This window comes from Physeter macrocephalus, chromosome 4, assembly GCF_002837175.3.
Source record: "Physeter macrocephalus isolate SW-GA chromosome 4, ASM283717v5, whole genome shotgun sequence".
Lineage (NCBI taxonomy): Eukaryota > Metazoa > Chordata > Mammalia > Artiodactyla > Physeteridae > Physeter > Physeter macrocephalus.
Window position 1 is genome coordinate 83915480 of NC_041217.1, and position 12025 is coordinate 83927504.

At 37.1% G+C, this 12025-nt stretch overlaps 1 protein-coding gene across 6 annotated transcripts in view; it reads right to left on the reverse strand.

Moving 5' to 3' along the window:
* The window catches only part of MAGI3 (membrane associated guanylate kinase, WW and PDZ domain containing 3), a 264648-nt gene that overhangs the window by 71352 nt on the left and 181271 nt on the right, over window positions 1-12025 (reverse strand). For 4 of the 6 annotated variants that reach the window (XM_028488986.2, XM_024119936.3, XM_028488987.1 and 1 more), the window contains 2 exons: window positions 6760-6969; window positions 556-733 (listed from right to left, as the gene is read on the reverse strand). In XM_028488986.2, the coding sequence (XP_028344787.1) occupies window positions 556-733; window positions 6760-6969 (388 nt within the window). The remainder of the gene's footprint in view (window positions 1-555; window positions 734-6759; window positions 6970-12025) is intronic. The other 2 variants (XM_024119937.3, XM_024119939.3) reach the window with 1 other exon arrangement.

A 12025-nucleotide genomic window follows, 5' to 3' on the forward strand; every position in this document is an offset into this window, starting at 1 on the left:
AAATCCTGGAAGAAAATATATATGAAGGCAATAAAATATAAATTAAAGTTATTATCGAAGCAGTGGGAGAATAACAATGTGATCAAAGGATCTTTTCTTGGTGTTACCAATTTGAGATTAATTCACTAATCTCTATGTTGATCTCTAGGTCTGAAAATATTTAGCTCAGTTAATAAATATGGTCCCCTTCCAAATGATGGTAATTTGTGAAATGCTCATTAAGTTGGACACTCTACCCAAAAGGTTAAGAAAAAAAAAAGGCAAAGTAAAATATCCTTTATTCCTTGCATTTTTCATTATTAGTGATAAATCTGTTTTTAATCCTCCTGTTTTTTATAAAACCAGATGTCAAATACAATATTCATTTATCCAAATCAAATAAAAATGAAATATCATCCAGGGAAACAATCAGATTAAGAATCAATTGCAACTTGTATGAAAAATATTTTTCAAGAAAAAAAAGAAATGGAACGCTTGTGAAATGAGGTTAAGAAAATTTAAAGGCAAGTCTCACAGTGGCAGGGCACATTAGAAAAGATACAGACATGTGCTTACTCAATGAAGTAGATCATCCCCGTATCAGTGTAGGCCATTTCCCAGTTTTTGGGGAGCGGTTCCAGATTCTCGTCTCTCATCATATAATTTCTAAAGTCCATGGAACTATTTGTTTGGTTGTAACTTGGGACAGTCTTTATCCAATCAGACGACTCAGAATGCCTCTCTCTGTTTTCTGCTATTCCAACAGAACAGCATGAAAAGTAGGTGAAGTTACATTCTCTTCAAACAGCCTTAATTCTAACAAAATGCCAAATATATATTGCAAATTTCCTTGTCTACTATGTCCACATTCTGCTATAACTTTTGAAAAAACAAATAAACACACTGATTTTCTTTTCATTTGCTAAGTGACATTAACCCTGTACAGCACCTCTGACGCTAGTCAGGGAAAGAAGCAAAAAAACAACGACAGAATCAATTCTGTATATACTAAATACAGATCAATCAATATTATACTAAAACAACAGCCACAGCAGCACCTATACAGTCCTTTTATGTGCCAGGCTCTATTTTCAGCACTTTACATATATTAACTCATAATTCTCACAGCAACCCTGTGAGTATATATTATTACTATTGCCATTTTATAGAAGAGGAAACTAAGGCCCAGCAAGGTTAATAAGTTAATTTAGTCAAGGTTACACAGCTAATAAATAGCAAAGCTAGGATCTGAATTTAAAGGGTCCATGTTCTTAACTGCTTTATCAAGCTGCCTTGTGCACATTTAACACAGGCCTTTAAAATAATACTAAGTTTTAAAAATTAAACTCAATAGACTTACTGTTGTTAAATATAATTCTCTGTTGGTAATATTAAAATCCTTTTAGAGTTCCAAAGTCCACAATGTAGGTAAGAATACTAAAATTTGGTAACTCTCTAGGGAGTTCACAATTCATGCACTTAAAAGTTGTTTCTAGAACTTAAAACATAATATAACTGTAATAACTCCAAACTTTGGGCAATGCTTCAGTATCAGAGACTCTTAGAAGAGGCCTTAGATATCAACATATATGTCATTCTTTATAGTACTTCCACTCCAACCATCCTTTATCCAACCAAGTTCTATAATCCACTAATCCTACTACTTACTGCCTTTCACTGTTCCTCACCCCCATCCATGCCCTAGCCATGTCCTCACTGCCCTACTTACCCAACTTAAATTCCATGATCAACCACTATAATCACTCCCTTGTAAATATTCCTGATTCCTTTTTCCCTACTTTACTTCACCATACTTGACTGGCTGAACTATAATTCTGCTTAAATCTTACTCTCTACATACTCCTCGCCAGTAAATGTAGCTGAAAGCAGGCGATAGTAACTACTTCACTTTTAACTCATGATCAGTAGCCTCAAGAGGGCATTTAATGATGTATGACAATCACAGGGCATTTCTTTAGTCCATTCGCTCTGACTCTCCTAGATAACAATTTCATACCTTCCTTCTCCTTAAATCTTCTCCTACTTCTGCCTTATCCCTAATCTCATTTGATGATCTTGTTTCCTATATCACTGAGAAAACAGAAGCAAACAGAACTTCCACAAATTCCCACCATTATATCTACATAGCAACTATGCCCATTTTACTCTACCTTCTGTTACAGTGGAAGAACTAACTGTGTTTCTAAGCAGATATCTCCATCCCCTCTTGCCTACAGCAATTCCCTCTCTCTCTCTCTCTCACCACCAATCTTTCTTACCTAGTAGATCCCCCATCCATCCTTTATTTTTTTTTTTAACAAAATGCAACCAAAAACCCAAAGAACAAACAGAAGATCCTAAATAAACCCTCAAGTTTGGTCTTAGGGTTTTACATATACCAACGACACAGGAGACCATAAATGACATAACTAACATAGCAAGGGTAGCAGTACATGGTGCACAGAGTCCCATGATAACCCTGCCTAAACCCCCTGTGGATATCCTAACAGGTACTGTGGCTACACATTGTTACAATAAAATATCATCTTCCTCTCACCCACTGGTTCATAGCTGTAATCACAACCCTTATCCAAAATGTGCCTCAGAGGACTTTCCCTGGGGATAGTTGAAACTTTCGCCATTTTTAAAGATAGAAATTCAAGACAAACAAACAAGTTATTTCTCCATTCTTTAAAAGGAAATTAAACAATTCTCTTTCCCCTCTAGCAACCCCATCCCATTTCTCTCCTTTTTACACCAAACCTCCTTGAAAGAGTTTATACTTGCTACCTCCACTTCCACTCTTTCATTTGCCACTGGAACTCGTTCCAACAAGGCTTTTGATCTCTCATCAATAAAACTGTTCTTACCAAGATCACCAGTCATCTCCACATAGCTACATCCAACGATCAATTCTCAGTGCCCATCTTACTTGAGCTATCAGTAGCATCTGACATGATGGATCTCTCTTTCTTGAAACACTCTCTTCCCCTGGCGTCCAGGACACTACACTCTCCTAATGCTCCTTCTACCTCTCTGGCTCTTCTCTGTCTCCCTGATCTCCATATATTAGAGTGCCTTCTCAAGGTTCAGTGCTTGGATCTTTTCTCTTTCTACACTCACTCTCGTGGTGATCTCACTGTGTCACTGCTATACAAGCTATATGCTGATGGTGTCCAAATATGGATTTTCAGACCACAACACAGACTTTTAAATCCAACTTCAAGCACATTTCCATTTGGATGTCTAATGAACATCTCAAACTTAAATATCCCAACCACAGCTCCCATTCCCAACCCAAACTGACTCCTTTTACCTGTCTCATCTCAATACATGCAACTCCATTCTTGCAGATACTCAAGTTAAAACCCTTGGAGTGACCTCTGACTCTGCCCTCTCATACCTTATATCCAGTCTGTTGGCAAATGTTATTGGCTCAGGCCACTTCTTACCTCTCATGCCTTCACTGGGTCTAAGCCACCATTTTTCACTTAAATTACTGCAATAACCTCCTAACTGGTACCCCTGTTTATGCCCATGCCCTCCTACTGCCTCTTCTCAATACAGTAGCCAGAATGAGCCTGTTAAGTTAAAAGCTGTTTTATCATGGTACTCTTCTACTTAAATCCATATAATCCTTTCTCATCTCAGAATAAAAAGCAAAATTCTTCCAATGACCTATAAGATCCTATTATAATATGCATTTCCACCACCCCACCCCCATCATTGTCTGATTGACTTCATTGTTACTATTCTAGTCTATTCCCTTCCAGCACTCTGCCCCAACCACATATAATGGATTGTCCACATTGTATCCAACCACACTGGTTTCCTTGCTGTTGTCTGAATAATCCAGGGATGCTCCCACCTCAGGGCATTTGTACTTCTAATTCCCTCTGGCTGGAATGTTCTTCCCCAGGATATTTTGAGCACTACCCTCACTTCTTGCCATGTCCACTTCTTGGTAAGGTCTTCTCTGACACTCTATCTAAAACTGCAAACCTTGGCCACCGCTACTTTTATCCTTCCCCTCCTCTGCTTTTTCTCCTTAGCACCATCTAACATACTATATGTTATTCATTTATGTTGGATAATTCTGTCTCTCCCACCAGAAGGTAAGGTTCATGAAGACAGAGAATTTTGTCTGTTTTGTTCACTGCTTTATTTCCAGCTTTTAGAACCATGCCTAGCACTTAGTAGCCTAGCAGGTGCTCAATAAATATTTGCTGAATGAATAATATGAATGAAACACATGATTTATTCTCTATGCAGAAAAAGTGATAGAAATTAAAAGGCACCCAATGTATAAATCAATCTGGAATGGAGTTACATTCTTGGGATATATATACTGGAGGAAAGTAGAAGCAACTATATAAGCAAAAATACTTTTCTGAATATAGTTTCAAGAGACTGCATAAAGGAGTTTGCTTAATAGCCAATGATTTGAAAATGTTTTTATATAACACCAACTCTTGGAAAAAATTTTAGCATTATTATATAACATGTGTCATCCTATTGCAGCATATTAGCATTCTTACGTTAATTCTCATCAAGATATAAAATAATATACATATTGGTATATACAAATAAACCTCCACCTATCCTCTCCTACTTCCATCCCCGGCAATTTACTGATCTTTCAAGGCAGGGATTCTAGTCCCCCAAAGCAATACACAAAGCAACTTTGAATAAGTTAACAACCATGGTTAGTACTTACTCAGAAAAGACCAAGGGCTTTTAGCCATTTCTTCTATTGCTTTTTCCTTAAAATATTCTGAATATATTCTGTTACAAAGAAATATATACTCCAGTGGAAGAGTCCTATGGTCCCTACATACAAGAGGGAGTGTACAAACTGCCTCCCACACACTCTTGGATACACTCCCTTTAAATATTAACAGTGAAGAGTCTGGAACACCTGGTTTAACAGCTGTCTTACATGACAAACATAAACTATGGAGCTTACAGATGGGTTTACCTCTAAGGGAACTGCAGTGCTCACTGAAAGGCTCTGCATTAGGAAGTTTAAAAAAAGGGCATTTTCTTTTCCTTCAAATTAAGAACATATAAATTCCCATTTGGGGACAGAGTCATGGTTTCTAATCCCAGTCTTAAGCATTTAAAAATGTTAACATAATTTTGTGGGAGAGTAAAGCTGACATCAAAATCAAAAGTCTCTAGGATATGATGACTTCCCCTAACAACTCTAAAGAATTAGATGTGAATTCACCTAAACCTTTTTAGACCCGTTTTCGCTAAAATATATTGGTATAATTCATTGAGCGTATCTGCAACACAACAGTGTGAAATGTTAGGACCATAAAACAGGACTCACACTCTGGAGGGGGACACAAGCAATGAATGTATTAAAACAATAGATAATAGCAAATTTTAATAACTGATAAAGGAAAACAACAGGATACTTTGGGAAGATGATACGGTAATGGATTCTGCAAATTTGAAGATATAATCAAATTTTTTCATTTATTAGTACAACAAAAATATTTTTTTAGCTTCTGCTATGTGCTAAACATGGTTTATGGCTCAAGAAATACCACAATGAACAAAACAAGCAAAAATTCTAACCCTTATGAAGCTTATATTCTAGTGTTTTGAATGGAATTATTATCATAAATAGCACTGAAATCAGTTCTGCTGTGACTCTGTGGTTTCCTATTTATACTCTTAACTAGCAGTATAAGAATCTCCTAAGCCAGGGGTCTCAACCTCCAACCCCCAGGCCTCAGACTGGTACCAGTCCATGGCCCGTTAGGAACCGGGCCGCACAGCAGGAGGTGAGGGGCGGGTGAGTGATCGAAGCTTCATCTGTATTTACAGCCGCTCCCCATCGCTCACATTACTGCCTGAACTCCGCCTCCTGTCAGATCAGCGGCAGCATTAGATTCTCTTAGGAGCGCGAACCCTACTGTGAACTGCACATGTGGGGGATCTAGGTTGCACACTCCTTACGAGAATCCAATGCCTGATGACCTGAGGTGGAGCTGAGGCGGTGATGCTAGCACTGGGGAGCGGCTGCAAATACAGATTATCATTAGCAGAGAGGTCTGACTGCACAGAGCCCATAATAAATCAATGTACTTGAACCATCCCGAAACCATCCCCCCACTCTGCCCCAGTCTGTGGGAAAATTGTCTTCCATGAAACCAGTCCCTGGTACCAAAGATTGGGGACTGCTGTCCTAAGCAATCACTACATTATTTAGGGGTACCCAAAAGGAGAAGATTCTCCACCACTAAATTTCTGTTGGTTTTGCATTTAATGAAAAATATGGCAGTCAAGTGTGGAAATTTTCTTTGAGTGATTCAGAATTTAAACTCAAAATATTGCTAACAAACCTTTCAGATAATATTTATTAGCATACTTCTAAATCTTTGTTTTGATTGAAGAATATATATTAAAACATCTACATTTTGTTCAAATTCTGTAAAGCAGAACTTAGGCCAACAAGATTCCCATATTCAAGCACCAGAAATGAATCTCAAATCTTTTAGGCAGCAGGGTAATGGCATATTATATTATTATCAATACTAATGATAGTTTATAATTGATTTATCAAAACTGCCACTTGGAGCAACTCACTTCAGCTTATAAGACAGTCAACAGAGATACACTGTTTCACACAAAACCTTTAAAAAAAACCCTGAGAATCCCATCACTTTCTCTGCATGTGCTTTGTGGAAAATTTTACTACTTCCAATTCAGTGTCATATTAAAGTCAACCTTGAGGATCAGCCAGAAGTTGTTCATCTATTGACAAACCTGCATTTCCACTACCGTTAACAGCTTCCTTGTCTTCATCTTCTTCCTCTTCAGGAAGAGAACTGTCCATTCTTTCCATCTTGCTGACAGATGTAGTTCGTTTTCTTTGGGATTCTGTGTCAAACTCATTATCAAAGAGGACCTGATCAACTGGATCTGGCTGGAAAGGGCTGGGTTCTGCTGGAGGCTTGGGAGTTCCATAGAAGTTTCCTGAAGTGGACAAAATAACAGCTGCTGAAAGTGCTGAATACTGAACTGAGAGTCAGAACAAAATGATCTAGTGTATGTCTCTGCCCTGTTATACGGAAGTTTTTGAATACTCACTGTTGGCCAAAAGGAGGCCAAAGCACTTTTTCTTGGGAGAGGAGGAGGTAGAAAGACCAGGAAGAACTTATTTCTCAAGTGCCCTAACACTATATACTATCTAACATTATCTAACACTTCAAAACTATTTGTACTAAGGCCAGGAAGTTGACTTTACATATGTAGGTTAGTTATTCCTACAGAGCTTGCTTTGCATGAGTTCTATATTAGGGCCTAATTTCTGAATTTAAATGCATCAATGCTCTTGTGTAAGACTAACTGGCATAAAAAGTGGGAGTAAAGGAGAAAACTAATTCAAATAATTTTGTTCTGATATGTAACATAATGAACTATTTTGGTAAAATAAGGAAATATGCAGGCAAACGATAAAGCTAAGAACCAACCAGTCTGTTCTGAAATGTAGGCTGCTTATGTAAAAGTAATTTTTTAAAAGTTTTTCTGAACATTTTTTTTTTTTTTTTTTTTTTTTTTTTTTTTTTGTGGTACGAGGGCCTCTCTCCGCTGTGGCCTCTCCCGTTGCGGAGCACAGGCTCCGGACGCGCAGGCTCAGCGGCCATGGCTCACGGGCCCAGCCATTCCGCGGCATGTGGGATGTTCCCGGACCGGGGCACGAACCCGTGTCCTCTGCATCGGCAGGCGGACTCTCAACCACTGCGCCACCAGGGAAGCCCTTTCTGAACATTTTAATTATGTTATTTTATCTGGCAATTTATTGAACAAATAGAGACTTTATTAGCATAACTCAATATTGGCTTATTCTCAGGAAAGCAAGAAATACTTTAATATGTTGTCTTGTAAATCAGTAATTTTTGCAGTAAAAATGAATGTCTCAGAATAGAATGAAAACAACTGAATATCTGCTCAGTTTTCCATGTAGTCCCCAATAGGCAGCCACGTACGATGGAAAATGTTCAGTGGGTCTAGCTACATTAAAAGTTTGTGGCTCCTGCTAGTTTTGACCTTATATCAACCACTATGCTTATGTTATAGAAAGATAAACATGGGCAGGGAATAAAATACTCATCATCCTCTTCTTTTATTTTTAAAAAAATCTCCAAATTCCTTGGCTCCTAAGGAGGTAATTAAGATGCTCATTCATATACAGTAAATTAATGGGGTATATAATGGATTATTTTTCCAAGATGAAAAAAAAAAACAACAACAACATAGGTTGTTCACCACATCAGTGAGGCAAATCTACAAATAACATGGTTTACCTTAAGTCGTGCTTGCTTTGAGGGGGAAAGTATTAAGATAAATTCTTTGGAAATTTGACTTTGGGAGGTAATTGTCATTAAAATACTCAAGACAATGGAATAAAAATAATAAGACTTTTCAACCACATCTTGCCTCTCCCCACTCAACTACTCCCTTGCTTCCAAATCCACGTTTGAAATGGAGTTACTCCTGTCATGCAGATGGATGGAAAGCTTCATACTAAAACAGACTAAGAGGATCTCTGCAAACCTTCTGGCCCATAAGTAAAGCAAGGACCAATGAAAAAAGCCAGTTCACATTTCTCTGGGACAGAGGGCACAGAAATGTTCCAAACAGAGGTTTGGTTGGGGAATAGGATACTCTAGGATCTCATTTTTTCCTGCATTATGTCCAATAACCATCCAAGAAATTTGGATGTACCATGAAAAAGTTAAAAGTCCACTTTTACTTTTTTTTTTTTTTTCAGTTTTTCTAAGGATGTTAGTTTTACAGGAAACACTAGAAACACATTTTACCGTGTATTCTTAGTAATTATTATCTGACTCTAGGGCGAAAATGAGAGAAATTCACGATATTGTGATTGCTATATCCATAACCACTGATAAGAACTTAGAACTTCATAATAAATCCTGGCAGTTTCCTTATTTAAAAAAAAATTATTGGCTTAGATTAAAGAAGAAAACTAGCATTGCTTATAAGTAAATTGGATCTATTTTTTTTGAATTGTTGGTAAATATCAAGATTTCAGATACTGGAAGGTACAGAATTACAAGGTTTGTGAACCTTGACTATAGTTATTCACAGAAAAAGTTTTTCATCTTTTTGAAGCTGTTTTGGAGCTTTTTCTTTTTCCTTTTTTTCTTTTCTGAAGGGTTTTCATTTTTACAATAGAACAGTCAACCATTACATATTTTAAACCTATATAAAATCATAAACAATAGTGTTAGAATAGTATTAGAAACTTATTTACTTATTTATTTACACGTCCCCAGATACTAACTTTTGCCAGATTCCTTTCAGGTCTCCCCTTTTTCCCTCTTTAATGACACACATATACAGTCACATATATAATTAAAGCCCTAATTTCCTGTCTCTGTTCTTCCCACTCTCTCCCCGAGTTATCCTTATGTTGGTATATGTCATTTCCCTGCATATTATGTACACTTAGGACATACGTATATGCATACATAACATAAAAATACTATTGTTTTAATAAAAGCTTCATGGAGTGTTTATGACATTTCATATCTTTTTTTCTAAACAGTATACTGTCCGTATCCTTTTGCAATCTTCTTTTTAAACAACTGTATTTCTAAGACTTATTCCTGTTGATACATGTAGATTCTAGTCACCTGTTATATAATAGTCCATTTTTATGAACAAATTACAATGTATTTTATTAATTTCTCTACTAAAAGAGAGTTGGTTGCATTCCCTTATTGTTTCAAAAGACACTATAATGACTATTCGGGTACATGTCTGCATATGTACATTGACAAGGGTTTTTCTATAGTAGGCATCCAGAAAGGGAACTGCTAGGTCAGAGTTAGGTGCATCTTTGAATTTACTAGCTATTGCCAAGATGCTCTCCAAAGGGACTGTATCATTATACTCTCGCCAGCTGTGTATGGGGGTTTCCATTTCCCACAATTATCAGACTTTAAAATTTCTGTCAATCTTATGGGTGTGAAATGGTGGATGACTGTTCATGTTCTTAACAGAAACAAATGTAGAGGAAAATCTTCGTGATCTAAGGGCAGAGAACGACTTCTTAAACGAAACTTCAAAGCATAAATCATAAGGAAAACAGTGATAAATCTGATAGACAAAAGTTAAGGATTTCTCTTTAATGAAGAAACACAGGACAAGGTTATTGGGTGACAGAATGGGAGAAAATATCTATATCCAATAAGGGATTAATATCTAAATAACTAAGGAATGTCTATAAACTGGAATGTGATTGAGATCCCACTTTTAAAAAAATGGACAAAGCAAATAAATAGACAATTTGCATTAGTCCAAAAAAACTAACAAGCATATGAAAAGATGCTCAAACTCTCTGACTACCAGAGAAACGAAAATTAAAATGAGATACCACTTCTAAAACCATCAGATTGGCAAAATTATAAAGCTGGATGATGCCAAGTGTTGAGGAGTATGTGGAGTCATTACTATATCTGCTACAGAACCAAATCCCTATGGCACTGCTGATGGGAATAGAGACTGCAGAGCTACCCAAAGCTACTTCATCACATTAACTATACGTATACCTTATAACCCAACAACTGGATACATATTCCACAGACATTCTCACACAGGTCTGTAAGAAGACACGTGTGAGGATGTTGCAGATTTATCTGTGGTGATGAGGGGTTGCAGGCAATCTGCAAGTCCGTCACTAGGAGAATGGTTAGGTAGTGGATTCACAACATGGAGTACTGTACAGCAGTTAAAAAACAATGAATTACATGCAAATACAGTACAGCAACATGGATGAATCTAAAAAACACAGTAATAAGTGAAAACAGTTAATAACTAATGAGATACATTTAGAACATCGTCCAGATGTAAATAATAAATACATGTACACAAGACACAATATACATTTTGCAAGAACACATGCAAACAAAAACATGTACATTAAACACATCAGAATGGTTGCCTGTAAGAGGGAGGTGAATGAGAGCAGGCTATTTGCATAAAAATAAAAAATAAGCGGCTGTCATTTCCTCTGAGAAGTCTCCACTGGCCATCTTATCTAAATAAGATATTCCTATTATTTCCTTTAAATCCCTTGTTTTTGTTTCCTTCATAACATCTCGATTTGGTTATTTTGTTTGTTTTCTGACTGCCTTCCCCACTCAGATATAGGATTTATGAAGGCAGTATCATTTCAATATTGCTCAGCACAGCATCTCTAGCCCCTCTGATAGTGCTTGGCACATAGTATGAAAGAAGGATCAAATAAATTAATAAATGAATGAATGAGTCATGGGAGCTAAGCCCAGAAAGGGTGGCTGGGTCAAACTTAGCAGGCAAAAGGAAATCATTAAAGATTCTGAAGGAGAGAGACATGACCAGACCTGCACTTGAGAAGGACTAGCATAGTAGCAACGAGCAGGGGGGACTGGAGAGAGGGAAGAGACTGGAACAAAAGAGATCAACTGCAATAGCCAGCATGAGCTAGTCCAGTGAGCCTACAATGAGGTGATGAAAGTAAAAAGAAAGGCAGTAGAAAACTACAGGCCAATATCACTGAGGTACATAGATGCAAAAATCCTCAACAAAATACTAGCAAACAGAATCCAACAGCACATTAAAAGGATCATACACCATGATTAAGTGGGATTTATTCCAGGAATGCAAGGATTCTTCAATATACGCAAATCAATCAACATGATACACCATATTAACAAACTGAAGGAGAAAAATCATACGATCATCTCAGTAGATGCAGAGAAAACATTAGACAATATTCAACACCCATTTATGATAAAAACCCTGCAGAAAGCAGGCATAGAGGGAACTTTTCTCAACATAATAAAGGCCATATATGACAAACCCACAGCCAACATCGTCCTCAATGGTGAAAAACTGAAACCATTTCCACTAAGATCAGGAACAAGACAAGGTTGCCCACTCTCACCACTCTTATTCAACATAGCTTTGGAAGTTTTAGCCACAGCAATCAGAGAAGAAAAAGAAATAAAAGGAATCCAAATCA